General features: G+C 39.7%; 1 protein-coding gene across 3 annotated transcripts; it reads right to left on the reverse strand.

Moving 5' to 3' along the window:
* Nucleotides 1-1,701: 1,701 nt before the first annotated feature.
* rfx4 (regulatory factor X, 4) lies at nt 1,702-19,459 on the reverse strand. 3 transcript variants are annotated; one of them, XM_068603640.1, is made up of 19 exons: nt 19,198-19,459; nt 18,399-18,655; nt 15,892-15,978; nt 15,585-15,645; nt 12,595-12,718; nt 11,293-11,354; nt 10,623-10,836; nt 10,073-10,150; nt 9,709-9,872; nt 8,861-8,961; nt 8,682-8,740; nt 8,428-8,572; nt 7,977-8,071; nt 7,360-7,477; nt 5,584-5,703; nt 5,228-5,395; nt 4,952-5,117; nt 4,731-4,869; nt 1,702-2,708 (listed from the first exon to the last, which is right to left on the reverse strand). In XM_068603640.1, the coding sequence occupies exons 2-19, from the start codon at nt 18,439-18,441 to the stop codon at nt 2,436-2,438; spliced, it is 2,217 nt and encodes a 738-aa protein (XP_068459741.1). In that variant the 5' UTR covers nt 18,442-18,655; nt 19,198-19,459; the 3' UTR covers nt 1,702-2,435. The 3 variants fall into 3 exon arrangements, with proteins under 3 accessions (XP_068459741.1, XP_068459742.1, XP_068459743.1); XM_068603641.1 differs by lacking the exon at nt 19,198-19,459 and having other exon boundaries at nt 5,228-5,392; nt 18,399-19,161; XM_068603642.1 differs by lacking the exon at nt 19,198-19,459 and having other exon boundaries at nt 4,952-5,078; nt 18,399-19,158.
* Nucleotides 19,460-20,797: the final 1,338 nt, after the last annotated feature.

Genomic DNA, 20,797 nt, shown 5'->3' on the forward strand with positions numbered 1-20,797 from the left:
AGTCTAATCTGACCATCCCGTTCTTCAGTGTTACCAGTAGTTTGCACCTTGTTGTGAACCTTCTGTATTCAAACTCAAGAAGACATTGACAATGACATTCCTTCATTCAGAGTATTCCTGATTTTGTGTGGTTTGTCAGCCTTTTAGTGACCTCCTTCACTTGCATTGCCACTGTTTGCTGAGAGTTCCTTGGATCAGCTACCAAATGCACATTTAAAATGTATAATGACCCCCAGCCCTTTTTATCTGCTTAGTTTGTCATGAAATAAAGAGGGAACAGGCCACACCTGCCATCAAACCATTTGTAAAACGTGTCAAATTACTTTTGAGCCTCTGAAAATGTGGTTGGGTACTGTGTAAAAATGGTTGTGATTCCTAAATAATTGTGATTCGGTTGTGACTCCTAAACAGCTGAAAGTCTACACTTCAACCACATATTGACATAATTTCAAATCTGTGTTAACCGGGTTTGTAAGTTGAAATGTAATTGTTCAATACATTTTTTCTTTCTTAGTTTCATTTATAAACACTTGGATTATTAGTGAATATAGACATATTTTGAAACCCATAATAAGGAGCTACTTGTTGTAACCATTGAGTAGGCAGGTTGGCATACGTTAGTGTAAGCAGTGTGTTGGTTATGTCAGAGATGAGATCTTCAGGTCATGCAGCAGGTTTCTCACAGCAAAAAGGGACTTCCTTGGCCATACACCCAGGATCACCAATCTTCCTCTGAAATATTCAGTAGATATTGGCACTCAGGTGAGATGATTAAACCACTATAGTGGGTTGCCATTATTGTTCTTATTAGGTTTTTATGAATTCCATGTCTCGGTTGTGAGTCTTGCAGGATTTTTTGAGACGTAACTCAAAGGATCTATGTTCCAATAAAAACAAATCTCGGCAGGGGTCAGAGGTCAAAGGTTATTGGACCGAGGTACAATGACCCCAGCCCACCAGGACATTCTCACTATACAAATGCCCTTCTTTCTGCAGTGTGGCTCTTGTGCGACTGGCCCAACCTCCCACTGTGTTGTCACTGCATGCATATAGAAGTAACAATCAGCTTAGACTACTTCAGAAAATGATTTTTCTTTTCCAAAACGTAAACAGGAGATTCGATGGAGTGATGCCTTTTCTGAAAGTACATATATCAGTAGTTATAAAGTCAACCTATTTTTTCCAAATGAATTAAAACATTTTAAAAACTTTTACCACATAGAAAGTAAAGAAAGTGCAGGACTTAATTGATCAATGAGCAGACTTTGCTCCAGTGTGGACACTAATTATAAATATTGAATAGATAGAATAATATGTTAAATTAACTTGTGTTAATATTTAACACATGAAGAAATAAATACTGAGCTGAAAAAGGAAGACAATTTGACAAAGACTTTAAATTGTCACCACAGACGGTTTCCAGTGCTTTTATTTACAGAAAAGTGACTAGACTTCATGTTACTGTACACTTTGATAATTTCCCTTTTTATAAATACCCATAGGGTAATAGGTCCTCAGTAGCTTTGAGTGCATTATAAAACACAACCCTAGGTTAATGCGTGTTTCACTAACCATACAAAACAGAGAACAAAGTACCAATTGTAACATAGAAAATAAAGGATACACCATGTTACAAAGTTACAGAAAATACATCCTATATATATATATATATATATATATATATATATATATATACTCACAGTAAAACAGCAAAACATCTTGCAACAGAATGCACACGCACAGTTGTTTTTGAGTCACTGCATTCAGTCATTAAAAAAACTATCAAGATGGAGACACCTTAACACACCAATCAAGGAGTTTACATTTGACTCGTGTTTTGGCTTTGTGCCACTGTATGCAACTGGTGTCCCAAAAGAACTTTAAGGCAGCACAGTTCATCCATTCCAAATCCTGCAGCAAACAAAGCTGCTGGTTCATGACAAGATGCTGCACAATGCTGAGCAACAAGAGGAGACAGTGGTGTCACTGAGATTGTACTAGTGTCAGTGAAGGCTGACAGCACACTGATCCGTCAGTCACCGACCAAACTGAGGGTTGGTTGGTTGATCTGTGTGCTGACTTGTGAGACTGACAAGGGAAAGAGAGGTGTAGTACATTCCTTAAAACAAAGGCACAGCTTGGCAGCAGCATTGCACTCCTAACATGATTTTGCTGCAAGTTCATTCTATATGATTTGAATTTTTCCCTTCAGCAGTGAGTAAAAACATATATTTTAATAAACCTCTGCACAACTTACATCACATTCATCAGTGATTCAGAGACTTTTCAAATTGTCAGTACGTCCATACCATGATTCCTATTACCATGTACTCTCTGCTCCTCCGTTTCCATGTGCTTGATTGGAAGTGTTCAGACACTTTGCATCCACCAGTTTGGCAGGCTTGGAGCTTTTACCCAGGTGTCCAGAGCATTGTTTATTTTGCCCAGCCTGTGGTGGCCTCTCCGTTGATGTAGGCAAAGCCGGGGAAATGCTGCGAGTGTTCGTACTCTGAGTTCCTGCGGGGGCCTAAGGGAGAGTATAAGTCCCCAGAGGTGGCATAGCGGGATGAATGCATAGGTGGGCTGGTGTAACAGGTGTTAGCTGGCGACACATCTGGCCACCGGGGGGCACCGGGTGCAGGGTGTAACCGGGGAGTGCTGCCCATCAAGCAAGGCTCCATTCGAGACATCTGGCCGTTGAGCTGGTACTGGGGAAGGGAAGAAAAAGAGGAAATAAGTTTTAGTGATGCAGCAATACAAACCATTTAGAGAAATATCATATTTACATATAAAACATTGTTAATTAATCAGCTAATTATTGTCTTTAAATCTAAAATCTTTAAATATATTCAGTTTACTATCATTTAAGTCTTAAGACAAAGTAAACGCATACAATCAGCATTTAGAAGGCAGAACTGATTCATGTATTTTTTTAATTTTATTTTTTTAAAGTGACTCAAACGATGAATCAGGTATCAGTTTTCACAATAGTTTCAGATTATCATAAATACATTATTAAAGAAGAAGGAAAATAATTTGCTTTCTTTTTGAGAATTAGAAGACAGGTTCAAAACCATTCTCAAATCTGTTTGTTAAATATGAGGCTCACTCAGTCAGTTAGCTTAGCTTAGCACAAAGGCTAGAAACAATTATGGTGCAAGTAATGGAGAAAACTGAATAATGTATTGACTAATTGAGCTAAAAGTAATCAAACCCTAACATGCTGATTCTAAAATACTGTTATTGACAGTTCTCAATCAGCGTATATAAAATACCCATGTGTAACTTTTTAACTGTAGTATCTGACTCTAAGAGACTGAACCAAACACATTTCCAGAACACAGACAGAGGACATGACCTTGGTGTCCTCAAAGGTAGTTATAACCCTCCTGATAGCATATTTGATACTGCGTTAGCGGTGTATTGTGTGAACTGACCCTGCCGATGGTAATTTCCTGTCAGGGGATATTGCTTCACAAGTTGAACCACAATGGTCAAAATAGAAAATTAAGTCACTTAAGAAAATTAGACATCAGTGATTTTCTTGTGTTATTTTTGTTGCCTATGGTGACTGAACACAAACCGCTCTGACTAAATCTGCTTGTTGACAGAAATATTTTGGACAGATGGGGATCCGACAATGTTTTGTGTTGGTCTCAGCTCCATCCCCAACCACTCACACGGACAAAGCACAGGCATTGTGCCCAATTTAAGCTCAGACGGGCTTAAAAAAAAGAAGTGGAAGTAGGACCCTATTTCCCTTTTCTCACTAAATATAAACATGACAGTCGATTCCATTATGAGGGACCACGGCATGGAAAAAAACAGTCAGTGCAGGTCAGAGAGCAGAACGGACAGCTCAGCTGCCTCTTGTTCACAAGCAGAAAAGAGACCATTGAAAAACAATATTTTAATAAACGCCCCCTTGCCCTGCTCTGTGGCTACTGGCTCAAACAGATGAAGAGACTATTGAGAGCTGGAAAGAGGAGTAACAGAGCAGGGCCTCTCTTGGCCCCGGCCGAGCCACCTTTCACTGTCTGCTTCCGCTGTGTGGAGAGGGTGATTCTGGGACTTTTAGAAACACAGCGACTGCTGAGGCCCAGCTGATCTCCTCCCACTATAAAGGCAGCAGCGGCTGGAGGGTCCTTGACAGGAAATTACCATCAGAAGAGTAAACTCACACCAGTCGCGACACAAGCTGTAACATCAGTGACTCCGTCTCATCCTCACAATCATGTTTTCCTCAAATTTAAGTCTTTAGACTTATACTTACTTTGCTACAAAGTGCACCAAGACGTGCGTCAAACATCTCACACATAGCCTATTAACTGAGTACTACATATTCATGCTCTTTTTCTGGGCACATTAATGCACACATGCACAGTTGCGCACAGACACAAACACACCCACACTCAGCATAATCTGATCTCTCCAGTGAAAAGTTATTTTGCAGATAAAAATGTTACATACAAAATATATGATTTTATAAACTGTTGTGGATGAAGCTACCCAACAGTATGTCAAGTAGTTCAAACTTAGTCCACCTCGACCAACTGCAACATTAAATTACAATTCATGTTATTTATTTTATGTATCAACAATACTAACACGCATAACGACATTTTATTCTAAAAAGGGCTCATTTTGCGTGAACTTTTGAATGTTAATTTTGAATGATTTTCATCAATTAAAAAAAAGCTATTAAACCTCAGTTCTTGACTGGGACTGACCTGTGCAGACGACCGGTGGTAGGCTGAGTAGTGAAGGGGGGCCGTGATCGACGGATCGTGGGCCAGGCTGGGATACTGGCTCTGGATAGAGTGAGGATGCTGGTTGGCATAGCTGCCATAGTTGTAGCTACCAGTATACCTAGAATGGAGGAGGTAGAAACCCCATCAAAGAAGGTTTCCAACAAAAAGAAAATTAATCTTAATACCAAAATCAGAATTACCCATGCTCCTCTCTGTAGACAGGCAATCGGTGGGTGGAGGACGGTGATGGTGGTGGGACTGGAGCACTGCTCCTCATACAAGACAGCTGCTGTCCGGCCTCTGGAGTGGAGCCGCCGGCTGTTGTCACTGTGTATGTAAGGGACCAGGTATATGACTGAACAGCGCCTGGTAGACACATATATGGACACAAAGAGAATGTGTTGGCTCAAAGAAACTATGTGCAGTGAGAGTTCTGCTTATTTAGGATGTCTGTGTGGCTGTGAGGCATGCCTTACCTGTGGTGGTGGTGGTGGTGGCTCCGGTGTACTCCGGCGACACGGCTGCTGTGGGGGAGCTGGCCGAGGAAACGCCCACAGAGTGGACTGACCGAGCGGGAGAGTAGGATCCTGGAGACGGAGAGGTTGGGATGGTTTCGGTCTGCGTGAATTCCTCCTCTCTCTCTGCTGAAGGTGTAAAAAGAGGACAGATCATCATTATTTATTGAAAAAAAAGAAACAAAATAGCAACTATAGATTATTTCCATCACTGATTATTTTGCTGCTGATGTTCTCAATCAACTGAATACTGACGGTGCAAAGAAAAGAGGTAAAACTACTTATAAAGTTAAATGACCCCCAGGTAGCAGTCTCACCTGTGCTGCCCTCTGCCTTCATGGCCCTCATGAGGTCGTTGGATCTCTCCTGGCAGTGCAGGGACTCCAGCAGGTAAAGCACATAATCATCAAACATGAGGTGGATCAGGTGGAAAGACCCTGCGTACGGATAAGACAGGATGAGTTCTCCTCAGATAAAGAAAACTCAGAGGTGATATGGAAGTTATTGGAAGTAAAAACATAGACAGTGAGACTTGGTTATGTGGAAAATGCCAAAGGGCTATTTAGGTTTGGGGATGAGACATACATAATGATGACATCACATCCTGCAGATTGACAGGAAGGTTGCTGTTATCAAAAAGAAGTGAGTGCGCTTGTTTCCGTGTACCGAGTCAGTGCCAGAAATATGTCAGCTGAACCCGGGGTCGCACGGAAGATGAGACCGTGGCATGTGAGGAAGTGTCACAATTGTGTCATTGTGCGGGTCGCTGTTGCCGCCGTGTGCACAATAAACACTTGTGGCTATTCAAGGGAGCGGGTTGTAACACTGACCGGTTATAAAATGGAAAAGACAGGCAAACGCATGAAGAGAGGGGAGGAGAAGGGAGGGGAGGCTTTTGTTAATTAGCTGTTTGTGCACAGAGACCTGCTTTATCAAAACACTGCAACCAGCTGTGTCTTTGATATTCACAGACAGGGCCAAAGGACACAAGTAGAGGAAAGAGAAGCCATTTTCTTTTCTTTCATTTTTACAACTCTTGCAAACCTTGGGGGTGCACAACAATCTATTAAAGTGGCCATTTTACTTGTTTTTCTGCTCTTTTTAGATATGAGATCAATACTTAAGAGGAATCAATAAATGGTTATTTGATTGCACTAAACCCTGTATTGAGTTTATAAACCAGTTTTCTGTTCAGTGATATGGACATCAATGTCAGATGATTTTATGAACCGGTCTGAATCACACTGCACTAGAATATCTTTAACCTGAACATTTCACATGAACATCTCTGGATTAGCAAATCTTTATTTTGGTATGATTTTATTGATTACCTTAATGTGTGTATTATTCGTTATGCTCAGTGCAAAATATTCCTAAAGTTAAAAACAACTAAATTCTGTCTTTTGTGAAGCAGGAATTAACAAAAAGTTCCAGTGTGCACAGTTACCTATAGCTGTGGCAGTTAAAGAAACAGGCAGATTAAATGATAGATAGATACTTTATTCATCCTCAAGGTGGGCTTTGTTTGTTTATTAATATACAATATTAATAAGTATGAAAAATACTCAATATATACCATACAATAAAATAGCAGAACGTATTGAATTTAAGAAAATTAAATTATAAAGAAAGTGCAAAAAGTATATACAGTGTATGTAGTGAAATAGAAGTATATACAGAAGTATAGCCGGCGAAAGCGGTGCTAGGGTTATTGATGTTTATTCAATTAAAGGAGGATCTGACCAGAGGTGACTTATTATAAAGTCTTATAGAAGTTGATTCACGTTTTTAAAATTGTATTGTTATTTAAGGGCAACATTTGGAAGATGAGTTCATCTGAATGGAGAATAAGAAGTAGCTTGAGTTGCAGGTTATTTTTTTGTTTGCAATGTAAGAAGTTGTGTTTTTATCAAATGTTTCACCACTGCAATGTCATCGGTGGTATCTTAAAAGTCTGTGTGAACCATTGTATGTGCAGGACACAACAAACTACAGTAAATAACTTTTCCTTATACTCATGAATCAATGTGGAAGTTGTGTATTTCCGCCTCTGTGTCGCATTAAGGGATGATGACAAAGCATTAGCAGCTCACCAAAGCTGGGCGCGCTGTGGAGGGTCATATCCCGGATGACTCTGGTCCCAAAACACGACCACATCAGCAGGAACTGTTGGGCCACCTTCTTCAGGCACCCGGGCCTCTTCCCTGCCACCTAGAGAGAACATTTCCATGTGAAAAGAGGGGGAAGGGTTGGGATTCTGGCGTAGAATTAACCCCTGGGTCCACATTGGGGCTTAACCCTCAGGAACGAAAAACATGTCAACAAGTCAACTATTTAATTTGCCCCCAGAGACACGCCCTCCTATTGAACTATTGTCTGGGCAGTCCAAGACGTTGTCAGGGCAACCAAATTTTACAAGCCCATATCTGGCTCATAATGGACGCAAATGGGAAGCTTGAAGACATCATTAACTAAGAGGATTGCACCGTAAGTACCTCTGTGTGAGAAAGACACGCAGAGACCAGCTTTAAGCCGCAGGTGTTTTTATAAGAGAAAAATAACTTGAAACATTTAGTTAAAATCACCTCTAAGCATCAAACATAGAAAATACATAAACTTTATCGGTGCAAAGTCGACAAAGACACAGTTATGCGTCAGATCAGGTTTAAAGACCTATTTTTTCCCGAAATGAGAGTAAATGCTGTCTGACCTTGACGACACAGCGATCCACCATCAAGTCCAGCCACTCGATATACGCCTCGATTGGAGACTGCTCCTCCAACAGACGGTCAAACTCCTGATACACTGCGGCAGGAGGGAGAATGTCAGGTTATCTTGTACTTTGCATCACTTGAAAACAAAGAAACAGAAAATTATCAAGGCGAATGCCGTCTTTGTGTGACGACTGCAACGTATCAGTGACCTCTGATCCTGTCAGGACGGATTCAGAGGAGTGAGAGAGGAGTGAATTGAAGATACACGGCAGGGTGTTTCAGAGGAGTGTGAACTTGTTTAACCTCTTGGTCTGCATCATTAATGCTTTGACTCTGCTGGTCGTGGGAATGATTGTCCCTCGTTGGGTCGTTTGCGTGGCAGTAAAGTGTAATTCTCCCTCTGGCTGGGTGTGTTTGAGTGGAATCAGTGTAAAAGAAAGGACTTACAGTTGATAATAAGCTGCCTATGCTCCTCTTGTGAGTCCTCCATGGTGTAAAGTGTCTGCTTGGTGATGCTGTTCAAGTCCACATTCCTCCAGTCCTCCAGCATTTGAAAGGTGATGTCGGCACTGTTTATCACAGTCCTTGACGCCTAGGGAAAGATAAATTGACAATATTACAAGAGCAAACCCATATCCCTTATCAGCTGTGTTTGTTCATATGGATTTTATTAAAAAAAACATTCAGTCCACGATAGGCACCTGACATAGATGGTTTAATGATGTTTGCCGCTTTAGAATCTGAGAAAATCTTCTGGATACTGGAAACAAAAAAGGAGAATGAATACGGTCAGTCCTGTGAGTGTCATCGTTCAAACTTTGATTAAAGTAGCATTCCCAAGAGGTAAGCTTTTATGGCGGGATATGGATTTTATACTTACATTCGAATTTGATATTCCTAAGGTTTTCAGGAAGATCATGAAGTGCTATTTTGAGCCACTCATCAAGCTGTTTGGCAAATTTTCGAATAACCTGAGTTAAACTGTGTGGGTGAGAGAAAACAGTAGCCTACAGTATCAGTATCAGTAGTAAACAGTTTCCTACTACACAAATACATCTTTTAGTCTATAAAAAATGCCAAGTTCCCAGCAACTACATTTTTAAATTACTAAGCAATTGAGCATTATTGACAAAGCAACCTCAATCTGAAATATGGTCGACAAGTAAGTGGATCAAAAATACTGTTTCCAAGCACAAAAATGAACTTTTACATGAACCAGATATTCATAATGGTGTGTTTGGGAAGCTGGAACCAGATCAATCAATCTGTTTCTGCCCAATAAACTATAGGACGACTAGCTGATTTTTCATCTGACTGAGAAATGGACCTATCATTTCAGTCTTACATTTAAATTACATGAATAAAAGCTACTTTTTAAATTGTGCTTGAAGATCCAGAACACAGCAAATACTTTTACCTATTTTTTAATGCTAATTTAGACTCTATATAGGTAAAATAGGTAAAAGTTAACGTATATTAACGTATATGGTTTTATTAATAAGAAAATAACTTACAAGAGTAGCCTAACGTTTGGTAAACAGCTTAGTTCACTGAACTAAATGATAACTTTGACAGTGTTCATTCACACTGCAAAAATTAACATCTGTTGTAATTTCAATAAAAACAAAACATGTTTTTTTTTTTTCTTTTGTAATTTCATCAACAAAAGAGAAGAAAATGATGTAATTCAATCATTCAGCAAGAGTGAGGGCTACTACAGGTGCTCACCTGTCAGGCAGTGCTTGCAGGACGGTGGGCATCAGCACCCCAGAGATGGCCTTGTAGAGGATGGAGTCGCAAACCCCGACTATGTCTACCACGGTGGAGGAGCCGAGGACAGGCAGCATGTGGGGGGGCATGCCCTGCCAGAAGTGCAGCAAGAAGCTTTGGACCTGAAAACGCACACACCCACACATCCCCCCCCCCCCCCCCCCACACACACACACACACACACACATCAATTAATGTCACAGGAAATGAAATGAATTTGTTTAATATTTTAAAAGCAATAGTAGCTAGTTAGATGCCAAACTTTTTGTTTAGTAAAAGAGGAATTAATCTGTAAAAATGGTCAAAAACAAAAGAAACTTGCCTCATCAAAGTTGGCTCGGATAACAGTGTCCAGTATCCTCTGACAGTGCGTTCTGTACATCATGATGAAGGTTGACACCTGTGGGCAACAACAGTATTAATGTAATTACATCCCAAACGTAACTGTTTTTTTTTCTGTTTTGGGGAAAGTAAAAAACAACTAAGTGGCACAAAAACAAGAGAATAAATCTTGTACAAAGCATGTGAACCAATAAATTCATGTTACAGGTCTAGGCAAGAGCGGAGTAATATAAAACAAGCTTTAGAGATCAGCAAAACACAAACCATTTAAAATCATGGCCCCTCTTTAAGAGCCGGACAGCTAGTGCCTGTCCTTTGTCCATTGCTAGATCTTATTATCTCCCCCAAAAGATTAAGAGTTAGTGAAGAGCCAGCATATAAATCCTCAAGGTCCTTCTCTAAATGCAAACCCAGTGAAGGTCCCAGGCAGATAAAAGGCTGGAGCCAGAGGGGGCGCAGAGATGGTGAGATGGCAGGGAGAGACGGGAGGGGGGTGGCAGTAAGGATGGACTTTTAAAACTTCTGTTTACCCTCTCTTCTGACAGGCTGGCAGGCAAATTTAGGTCTTTGACATTTGGAAACTCTGGCAGGAGCGTTCCCAGTTTGGAGCGCGGTGAATACGCCACTGTCTGTTTCGTGACCTCTTTCTTCCCCGTCTCGTTCACCCACGCCGCTCCCTTTTTGGAGTACATCACATCATAATACTGAGAGGTCTCCTTCACGGCTATGCCGTAGTAGTGGTACCTGAGGAGAGCAAAGGGCAAATGGGTGAATAACGTCTTTTAGGTACAAACACATGAAACTAAAGCTATAGAAAACTGTGAAAGCTAAACTTGGAATGATTAAAAAAATACATATTTTATGAAGACATTGCTTAAAACATTAGTTCAATCAGATTGTAACATGTTTTTCTCTGATTTTGTGTTTTGTTTATATATACTTTTTTGATAAAAACTAAAAAGTCTTAAGAACTCAGGACCACAATAGAATTAAGTATTTTTAACTTTTAGCGTTTTATGCTTCAATCTCTTTGTGATATATTCTGTTTATAGGTTGCTTCATTTAGTGTCATCTTTTTCTGCATGGCCATGCTCAATGTTTGCCTAAATTTCTTTTTTGTTTGGTTTGTTTTGGGGGTTGAGGCTTTGTGAATGTGTGCGCAACATGTAGGTAGTTTACGAAAGAATAAACCAAACTTACTTCGACTGCCCTCTCGTCCCGAGTCTTCTCGTAGTTAACGCTGGAAATTGTTGCCTTATGATCTGTTCATTGTAGGAGAGAAAACATTAGTCCGTATTCTGAAACTTTTGAGGTGTTGTTTCAAATATATATCAGCATTTCATAGCAATTAATTTGAGTAAAGAGGAAAACAAATAAATGTTAACAGGTTACCCCAAGAACCAAATAAGATTTCTGTAAAATATTAACTTGTGTGTACTTTTCAGGGGGAAAAAAGAACAACACAGAAGTCTCACAGCCGTTTTCACAGGGAGGTCTTTGAGGGATAAAAAAAGAAGCTTTGAGAGCCATCCATTTATGACATCCAGTAGTATTACTTTTTTTTTTTTCCTATATCAACAGCCCCCCTCATCTATCCACCCACCCATCCTCTCTCCTTCTCACTCTTTCTCCCCTCCACTCCCTCCTTCTTCCTTTCCTCTCTTTTTGTCCAAAGAGATTGGCTCCTTGGTCCAACTCCTGGTGCAGAAACTTTAGCAAACAGTGTAGCTCTCCATTGTGTGGGATGAAAAAAGAGGCCAAGCTGTGAAGTTTCTGTCAGGCCCCGCTTGATAAATGAGCAGACAGGGAGGCAGTCCGGGCCCTCTCTCGTTTTTTTGTCCTGAATCAATGAAGCCTTCCTAAAGGACACCCCACACTGCTCCAGCCACTGATCTAACATTCCGCAACATCTCACCCTTCCAAATTTCCTTTAATTACACATTAATCCAGGCCCCTTCTCTTTTTCAATATCTTCCGACAGGAGCTGCGGAGGGGTGGGGGTGGGCCGGGTTGGGGGTTGGGGCCGCAGTCCAGGGTACAGGGGATGGCTGGGGGTAGGAAAGCTGACCAACTTCTTGGGGTTGTGGGAACAGACGAAAGCACATCTCCTTTGGCTGTAGATTATGTGTTCAGTGAACGGCCGCAGAGCTTTGCTCGCTTCACACTGAGCTGCAGTTGATATTACTTCAACAGCAGGCAGAGCTGCAGCACAAAAAAAAACTACCCAGGCATGAAATGGTCAGACTAATGCTGATTTAGTGCATGAGATTATTGCTTTCATACAACACCCACATGTTGTTGCATCTTCTTCTGTCGAGTCATTTGGCTTTGGTTACTTTAAACCTACCCTGCATGTATGAACGTAAACTTAAACCCTAAAAATACTACAGATGTAGCATGTGTTTTCAAAACAATTCAAGATTATTTGGAGATAAATTGGATTTTGGAGGGAATGGAAAATTCCCTGTTTAACCTTCACTTCCACTGATGTTTAAATCTTACCTTTCCGAAGCTGGCTGCGTTCACAGGCTGCGTGTCATGCTTTTCACTGAAGTCTAGGTAATGCATGTAGAGGGCACTTCGTGGGATGCACACACCTTCAGCTATCTCATAGTTCTCTTCTAGCCTGCGGGTGATAACAGGAATTATCAGTGTATGTATGGTTGTGATGTATCTGGGGAAAAAACTAAAAGTGAAAAATGAGCAGTAATGAATGGTGTAAATGTTTAGGTAGCCAGATTATATTGATGTCAGATAAATTAATACATTTAGTGAATTCAGACTATTTGATCATATTAAATGATATGATGCTGAAGCGTCCATCAATCAGCAGTTGTACTGCAGCACACAACTTTACATGTGTAATATTTACCCGACACTAAGCGTGACATCACAGATACCACTGTTAATCACGTGTGTAACAGATAAAACATCCAGAAGATCATTTTCCTTATGATAGAAAGCGATCTTGAGAACTGCAACAATCATGACAAACACAAAATGTTTGATGTTATTTGGAATCATCAGTTATATGGATGCACGTCACCATTCGGCTACCAAGTGCTCCACATACCTACATTCTTGTGTAATTTTCCCAACATAAGTGGTTGTATTTCATTAAAGTTATACATTGATTTGTTTAACTTTGATCTGTTTTCAGTTCTAGTGTATAAAGGGTTGCGTTGGTTTTAGTGTAGTCTTGCATGACTGTGTCCTCTTGGTTGAAGTAATTTGAGAGGAAAAACCTGAGTAAATGGTTTCCGATGGACATCATATGTCATGTTGCTGATTTTCATTTAAATACTTAGATTATGGATTATTTAAATTGCAATAAAGCATTTTATTTGAATTTAAAAGGAATCAAATTACTGACTGTGAGTAATGTGATATGATAGCTGGTACTGGAGACCTCACTGAAAATCAAAACACAGCTTTCTATATTTGTCAGTGTTTTAAAATTGCATTTTGCTTTCTCTGCTGGTCGTGTAATGAAGGCTACTGTTTGCTAACACATTAGCTGTCATCAGTTGTCTGAAAGACCATGTTGGCATCAGTGTGGCCAACAGGTCCCTCTATTTAACCTTAGAAAACCCTTTCTCTTTTGTGGGTTGCCCCAGGGGTCTATTCTGGGTCTGTTTTTTTTTTTGTACAATGTGCAAGTCATGCAAATATATATCATTGCTAACTGGAGGATACACAAATATTGTCCCAATAAAGTAATGTAGAATATAGTTTGCTAATACAAATCTACACATTGTAATCACATCGGGTACAACTGATAAACAGCAAAAGGTCAAATGACTAAATAAGAATGGACCTACGACTGAGCCTCGAGGTACACCAGCATCATTTCCAGGTAATGGGAAATATATAGTATTTATATTTAATATATAGTGCCAATAGCCCCATAGGTGTTATTGATGACTATAATGTGGCAGCCATATTGGAAAAATAGTGTATTGACTACTTTCCAAATATTTGGAACAACTCCTTCACTAATTAAATAACAGCAGAAACCATCATGTGCCTTTTGAACGAGGTCTCTTCTCTGATGGTTTGTAAAAACAGACAGATTATAAAAAGGTCCGGATTAATTTCCAGAGTCAACAAACTACATATTGAATCCTGCTGCAACCTGCCCCGCATCATTACTAAAATAAATATATATTTTCTATTCATAAAACACTGACACATTCTCTGTTGATTTCTTCAGTTGTTATCACATAGATTTAGTTTGTACTCACTGCGTCAGTTATAATGTTGACTTATTTACCTTTTGTAACCTTATTTCTCAGTTATAAATTAATGCCTCTTATATTGAACATTATTCTTGAAGAGTGTATGTGGCTACTGTGTGAGCCTGGTCCTGTTGTTTTACGAGCCTGGCTGTATTGTTTCAGTGAGCCGTGGGAGAGGATCTCTATGACCTGACCGACATTTCCTTTCACTCAGAAAGCTGTTGTCTCAATAACATTTATAAAAGAATTGTGGCCATTTCATTTTCAGTGAAATAACAACCATTCAACTTTCTTTAGAAGTAACTGCGTTTTCAAGGCTGTATAGTTCACTACTGGCTGTTCTGTGCCGCTCTGGTTTAAATATAAACATCTAACTAATAAGTAGTAACTTCCCTGAAAATCAAATGCAGATTGTGGCCAAGCAGTGCTATGACCAAATGCCATCTTCCTGGTTTAACAATGAAAAACAAATTATCAATACAAAATGCATAATTATGGTTACTTTTAGTGTCACATTGTGCTTTTTGTAAATTTTCCTGGTAAGAAAAAAGTCTCCATATGCACAGTGAAATTATTACAGAGGCCAATTAGATTATCATTTATGTCTATAATGCTTTTCTTTAAAATAGTACATTGACCCAACTAATGTTCCTCCCACTAGGTTTCAGCCCCCCACAGTGCAGCTTAAATCAGCATAAATATTCATTTAAGATAATGTTGAATGCTATTAAGTGAATGGGGTCATTGGTCATGAGGCGGTGCAATAGGCATGCAATTCATAACTAGAGGTATGTGTGGGGCTGGAATTTTATACATGTGGAGGATATTAAAGATCTGTTGCATGTCGAAGCTGCACCACTTTTTAAATCTGTCTGTGTTGGATGTCTCTATTGTGTGGAGTCCAAATCTAACTTCCCCGTCACTTACATCTGTGTTTGTGGCTCAACGGCAAATAAAGTAAATCTTCCATTTATGTAATAAGAGAAGGAAAGGTAACCAGTGTAGAAACTGCTGTTCATGTAGAACTAATCAAATAAATGCAATTTTTATGTCAAATGTGAACCAATAAAGGAAACTATAGACTTGATATTAATATCAATGTTTTAGGATCCACATGGCGAGTGGGTCAATAATGATTTGGGCTTTTTTTTTTAGATCACTGGCAAAATAGTTTTTTACCTTATTCTCATTCTTGGCATTTGATTAGACTGCAATGAATACAAATAAAAATAAAATATATTTAAGATAACTTACCATTCCAGAGTAGCCGGTGTCGAATGTGGTTTAGAGGCTCTGTTGTTTTCTTTTTCTTCATCTGTAACATACAACACATTTTGGATTTTAGGGGGAAAAACTATGTGATTCAGCTAAAATGACACATCCAAATGTGGAACCACTGAAAGTTGATACAATCGACACAATAATGGGCAAACCCTTTTTTGAAAAACTGCCACCATTAAATTACATTTATTAAACTAAAGCCATTGACTATAAGATTGCTAAATGATGTTCAACAACAGTTAGGTCAGTAGGTTTAGTGTAACAGTGCTCGCCTGCTTACGTTCATCGTTGGACATGTTCCCCAGAGACGTGTGACTGGAATATCGCTTGCTCTCACTCTCGTTGAGGCATCTTTCAATCCAACTCTCTAAAAAAGACATGATGGACCACAGATCACAGAGCTGGACAAACCCTTTTAGTACAATTCAGAAAAAAATATAGATTTATGTCGGACAGAAGTGATTATGAAAGAATCTGATTCTTAAATATGTAACCTGGGCCTTTTAATTGTCCTTTAGGAAACGTAGTTTGTAACATTTTGGGTCCATTTCTTTGTATTCACTTTCATTGAAACAGAATCTGTGGATTTAAAAACTCACTTTCTGAAGTGAACTCATTATGTTCTGCAGCATAAGCTGTATTTACATAAACAGTGAAAATCACCGCCTATACAGGGCACATTAAATGTCACTAATGTGACAAGGCGAGCGGATTACAATCGATTGTGCGGGCAGCGATGCAGCCATGGCTCTATTTGAGATGTTTTCACCAGGACGGCAGGAATCCAGCATTGGAGGAGACTACAAGCGTACACACTCGCTTAAAAGAGCCTGTGCACATTACTGAAGCATTCTGGTGGAATAGAGGCCATTGTCCTGCTGTAATTTCTACTTAGAAATAGCTCAACATGTGTGCTTTCTGTGACCGAGCAGCAGCAAAGCAGCAAAGCTTTCATGTAGAAACAGCCTGATACGTAGAGTGGAGATCCATTTAAAATGCTTGTATTTCTTTCAAGAAAGGTATTCAGTATTTGATGAATGTAATTAAGAAAGATGTTGCACATTATTGATGTTTATCTTATTTGTTTTCTAAATTTTAATAACAAGCTACATCTTCTATAGCCACTAAATGTCCTTAGCAGAGCAACTGAATATAAAGTTAAATATTTTCCTAGAAATCTGGTGAATAAAAACTTTGTGGAACCTCAAATAGAAATGAGCAGTCAAAAGTAAGTCTGAGAAGTCCACACAGTATGAAGGTAAAACTTCTTAACCAGTTACTTTTAAACAAAAAAAAAAACTCAACTAAATATTTATTTAAAATGTGTAAATCTTTATTTTCCTGCATGAGAACTGACAACAATCAGCAGCCATAGCAGCTGTTCGGACAGACTGCTGGCAGGACGACCTGTTGGTGCAGCTCATGAGGGGATTGAGAGGAGGTCACAGATAATCAAAAGTTTTAAAAGTCTTCAGGCGATGAGGAATCTACACCTCCGCGTTCGTCACATGATCATGATAGTGAACGTCCGACTGGAGTCCCATCATGGCTGCAGACTCACGGCCCTCCGAATGGACGAGGAAGGACTTTTATTTTCTACGCTGGAGAATATCATCGTCAGAAGCTCTTTAATGGTCTCAACTGCTGTGATTATAATTAGCATCGCCTTTAAGAATACCAACTGAGGAATAACACTCCACATGTCAATTATTATGCTTGTTACATAATAAAAACATTGCCTGTAAATTTTGATTTCAACTCTGAATAAAATAATCCCGGTGTCACTAACGGCTTTCTGACGTGACTCATTATTTATGAGACAGGTATCTAGTTTTTATTTAACTAAAAAACAAACAAAAAAACAGGAAATGAAAAAGTGAATCCACTGAAGTGAAGATAATTCTCCACAGAGGCTCAGATCTCAAGCTTCATTTGCCACAGGGACAGATAAATTGGGGCTCTAAATAATTGGATTAAATTTGATCAACACTCATTTATTTACACACACGCAGGGCCAAACTAGTCTGCAGTCCACAAATACATATATATAGAATTCTTTAACCAATGATTTGAGTCTATTAATCAGATTTACTTATTTTAATAACTTAAGATAAAAAGAACTGTCGCACAATTTGTTTTTTTTTAATCTTTTAATCAGATTAGACTGTAATCATTTGTTTTGGAAAAACAAATAAAGCTACGCTCACCAGAAAAAAATAGTAATATTTTACTTAGTAAAGTCTCAGTAAAGTTCGGTTTTGAAGTTAAATAAAAGCTTTAGTTTTCCAATTTTATACTAAAAACAAACAGAAAAGATGCATTGCGGGCTGCAAGAGCAGATACACAATACTTTAAAGGCCACCAAGATGCACTTTGTTATTTCTACTCTCCGAAAGATAAATCCAGAATTTTGCAATTTGTTTATCTGAAAACAGCACGAAGCTACTTGACCGAGCCAATCATGAAACGTGTGACTTTTCTTAAATCAGTAAATATGTGACACAGTTGTGACATAACAGCACTCCTCATACATGTGCATGACCAAAAACATACATTCATAAGCATGACTTCATGAATAAAAGAAGAAAAAAAAATTGATGAAAAGGTTAAAAAAAATAAAAAATGAACGGCCGAGCATCCAGACACTTCCTCTGTATGACCCAAGAGAAAGTTTGGGGCTTCCTGAGCAGCAGCAGAATCAGAAGCTCACACAGTGTTTGTGACCAGAAGCTGGTTTTCTCAACACATCCAGACAAAGCAAAGAGAGCAGAGATTAACAGGACTGACCTGTGGAATCCATATCAGGCTCCTCCAGCAGCCCGCAATGCATCCTCTTCCCATCAACGACACTGGTTCCTCCAAGAAAATGGCTTAGTGCACGTTTCCCCCTCCTCGGCGGCTCTCCCCTTGTCTCGCTCAGTGTTTCCGTGACCACTGCCCGTCACAGGAGATGTTGAGGATCTGAGGTTCGCCCAGAGAGGGGTGGTGTTGGCGGAGGAGGAGAAGGGGGGAGGTGGGAATAAGGGAGGAAAGGGGGGTAGAGACTCCAGAAATCCAGCGGGGGGAAAGCCAGACCCGTCAAAATGTTTGCTGATGTTTCATGGGAAAGGGGCTGATTTTATAGGAGCCCTGATGGGGACATGTCATTGATAGGCTTGGAAGGCTGATGAATGGCCCCAAGTCAGATGGGGATGTGGCAAGGCTCACTGGAAGTCTTTTGTGGGGCTGTTTTGAATAAGAAAAGCTCCCTCCCAACGAAAAAAAAAGAGGCTTAGATCTACGCAGTCCTAACACTGTGGCCTCCCCGTCTCCCATTATGGCATTTAATACGTTTTTATACACCCCAGAGCTCCATATAAACATACATCCCTACACAACCACCTCTCCTGCCTCTGCTCCTCATTTTTTACTCCCATTTCACATCGCACAGACACTTGTTGCCGCATTTGGTGTACTTATCGCCTCACTTCACCATTAAAGCATCTTTGTGGTAACTTCGTCAGAGATTTGACACGTTGTGCACCAAGACACACACTCAAACACGCAAAAAAATGCACCAGTGTGGGTGTTTTGGTGCATTTCTCACCTGTTTTTTGCTCAATCTTTCGCTGTGGCAACCTTATTTTTGGTGTGCCTCTGAGAAGAGGGAACGGTCACAAAGGGGGGGAAGTAAAACTGCAAAGCCCGAGGCTGGGAGGGCTCTGATGGAGTGCCTGAGAGCTGGAGAAGCGAAAGCTGTGATTAGAATATGAATGGAACCACGGGAGAGGGGGAGAGGAGAGGGGAAAGAAGAGGGGAGAGGAGAAAGGCGGATTATGGCTGAATTACTCACCACACCATGGATAGCAAAGGAGGACTTTCTCCACCAGTGCGCAGGCGTGGGCACCACTGCTACTACTCAGCGACGGACACCGTGCAGATACCTGGGAGCATGTGTGGGACGCTGTGCACAGCCACACTTTGTTAGAGCAGGTCTGTGCATCCATTTAGACTCATGCGGGAAGTAAGAAGCTGCTTGGATGAATGAAAGGTCAAAAGGAATTTGGAAATATATATTTTTAAAAAGAAGCAAAAAGAAACCCAGCATCTTCACAACATTTGATTTATTTTTGACTCGTCTGCAAAGACTCTTCATGCTTCAGATTAAACAATAAATACACTTTAACCCATTAATGACGTACTATTCCAAGGCCTACATGGTGGCTACTGCCGAGCCGTGACCTCAAAAGGAGAATCTAATTAATTTCAGTCAAATAAGGAGGTGGAGTCTCCATCTCCCTCAGTGGATGACATCCTTTTTTTCCACCCTGTTATCTGCTTATTAGAGCCTCATAAAAAAGGACAGGTGCAGCCACCAAAAGAGCCTCTTCCACCCTTCCCATTCTCACAGGCTCTGCCGCACAAACGGATGTGTACTGCTTTTGTTCAGTGAAAAGGCCCCAATTGAGTTGTGTGTATGTGTGAGTGGGGGGTATGGTTACGCTACATACTACATGTTGGTGGTATTAAGGCTTCAGTTTAAAAGAGGAAACCATACGACTCAAAGAGACGTTCTCTTTTCTATTGACATGAATGACTGTCGCTCTGCATATTTCTATTTGTCCTCACTGAATATCACGTTGGCTCATCACATGAAATCTACAGAGAGAGAGAACTATCTTCTGTGAAACTAAAATGATCTCAAGTTGTAAATACAAACTCATTACATGTTTTATGATGGTTTTATGAGCATTTGATCAGTTTCTAATGGACTTGTTTAGAAAGAAATATGTGGAAATATTTTAGCTGAGTAGTTTGATGAGCTGGCTGATAATTCATTATTATTGCTCATTGATATTAAGGAGATTCATATCATGATGATGTTTTCTATTGTTATAGCAAGATGTAAGATAAACAAATAAATAAAGTGCTGCAATAATTAGCTGATTAATCTATTAGGCAACAACTTTAACAATCGCGTCCAGTCTTTTTAAACATTTCAGCTTCTCAAATGTAAATATTTACTGTTTCCGTTGTTTGTTCTTCCACAATTTTAAATTCAGTATCTAAAAAACTACGACCTAAATACTAATAAATGAATCACGAAAATAAACAACACATTAAATGCTCATGAAAATTATCGTTAGTAGCCACAAACAAAAATGAGGTACTCAAATGTTTGTTGTACTGGATCATCATGGGACACA

Source organism: Clinocottus analis, unplaced genomic scaffold (assembly GCF_023055335.1).
Source record: "Clinocottus analis isolate CAN_PGR_092001 unplaced genomic scaffold, fCliAna1.0.p SCAF_6, whole genome shotgun sequence".
NCBI classification, from domain to species: Eukaryota; Metazoa; Chordata; class Actinopteri; order Perciformes; family Cottidae; genus Clinocottus; species Clinocottus analis.

Excerpts from the sequence above, each read along its gene's own strand:
- rfx4 (XM_068603640.1), bottom strand. The coding sequence starts at position 18,441 with ATGCATTGCGGGCTGCTGGAGGAGCCTGATATGGATTCCACAG. Across the intron at positions 15,979-18,398 it reads GCCTGATATGGATTCCACAG|AGAGTTGGATTGAAAGATGC; the intron begins GTCAGTCCTGTT and ends TGTCTTTTTTAG. Across the intron at positions 10,151-10,622 it reads CCAGCCTGTCAGAAGAGAGG|GTGTCAACCTTCATCATGAT; the intron begins GTAAACAGAAGT and ends TGTTGCCCACAG.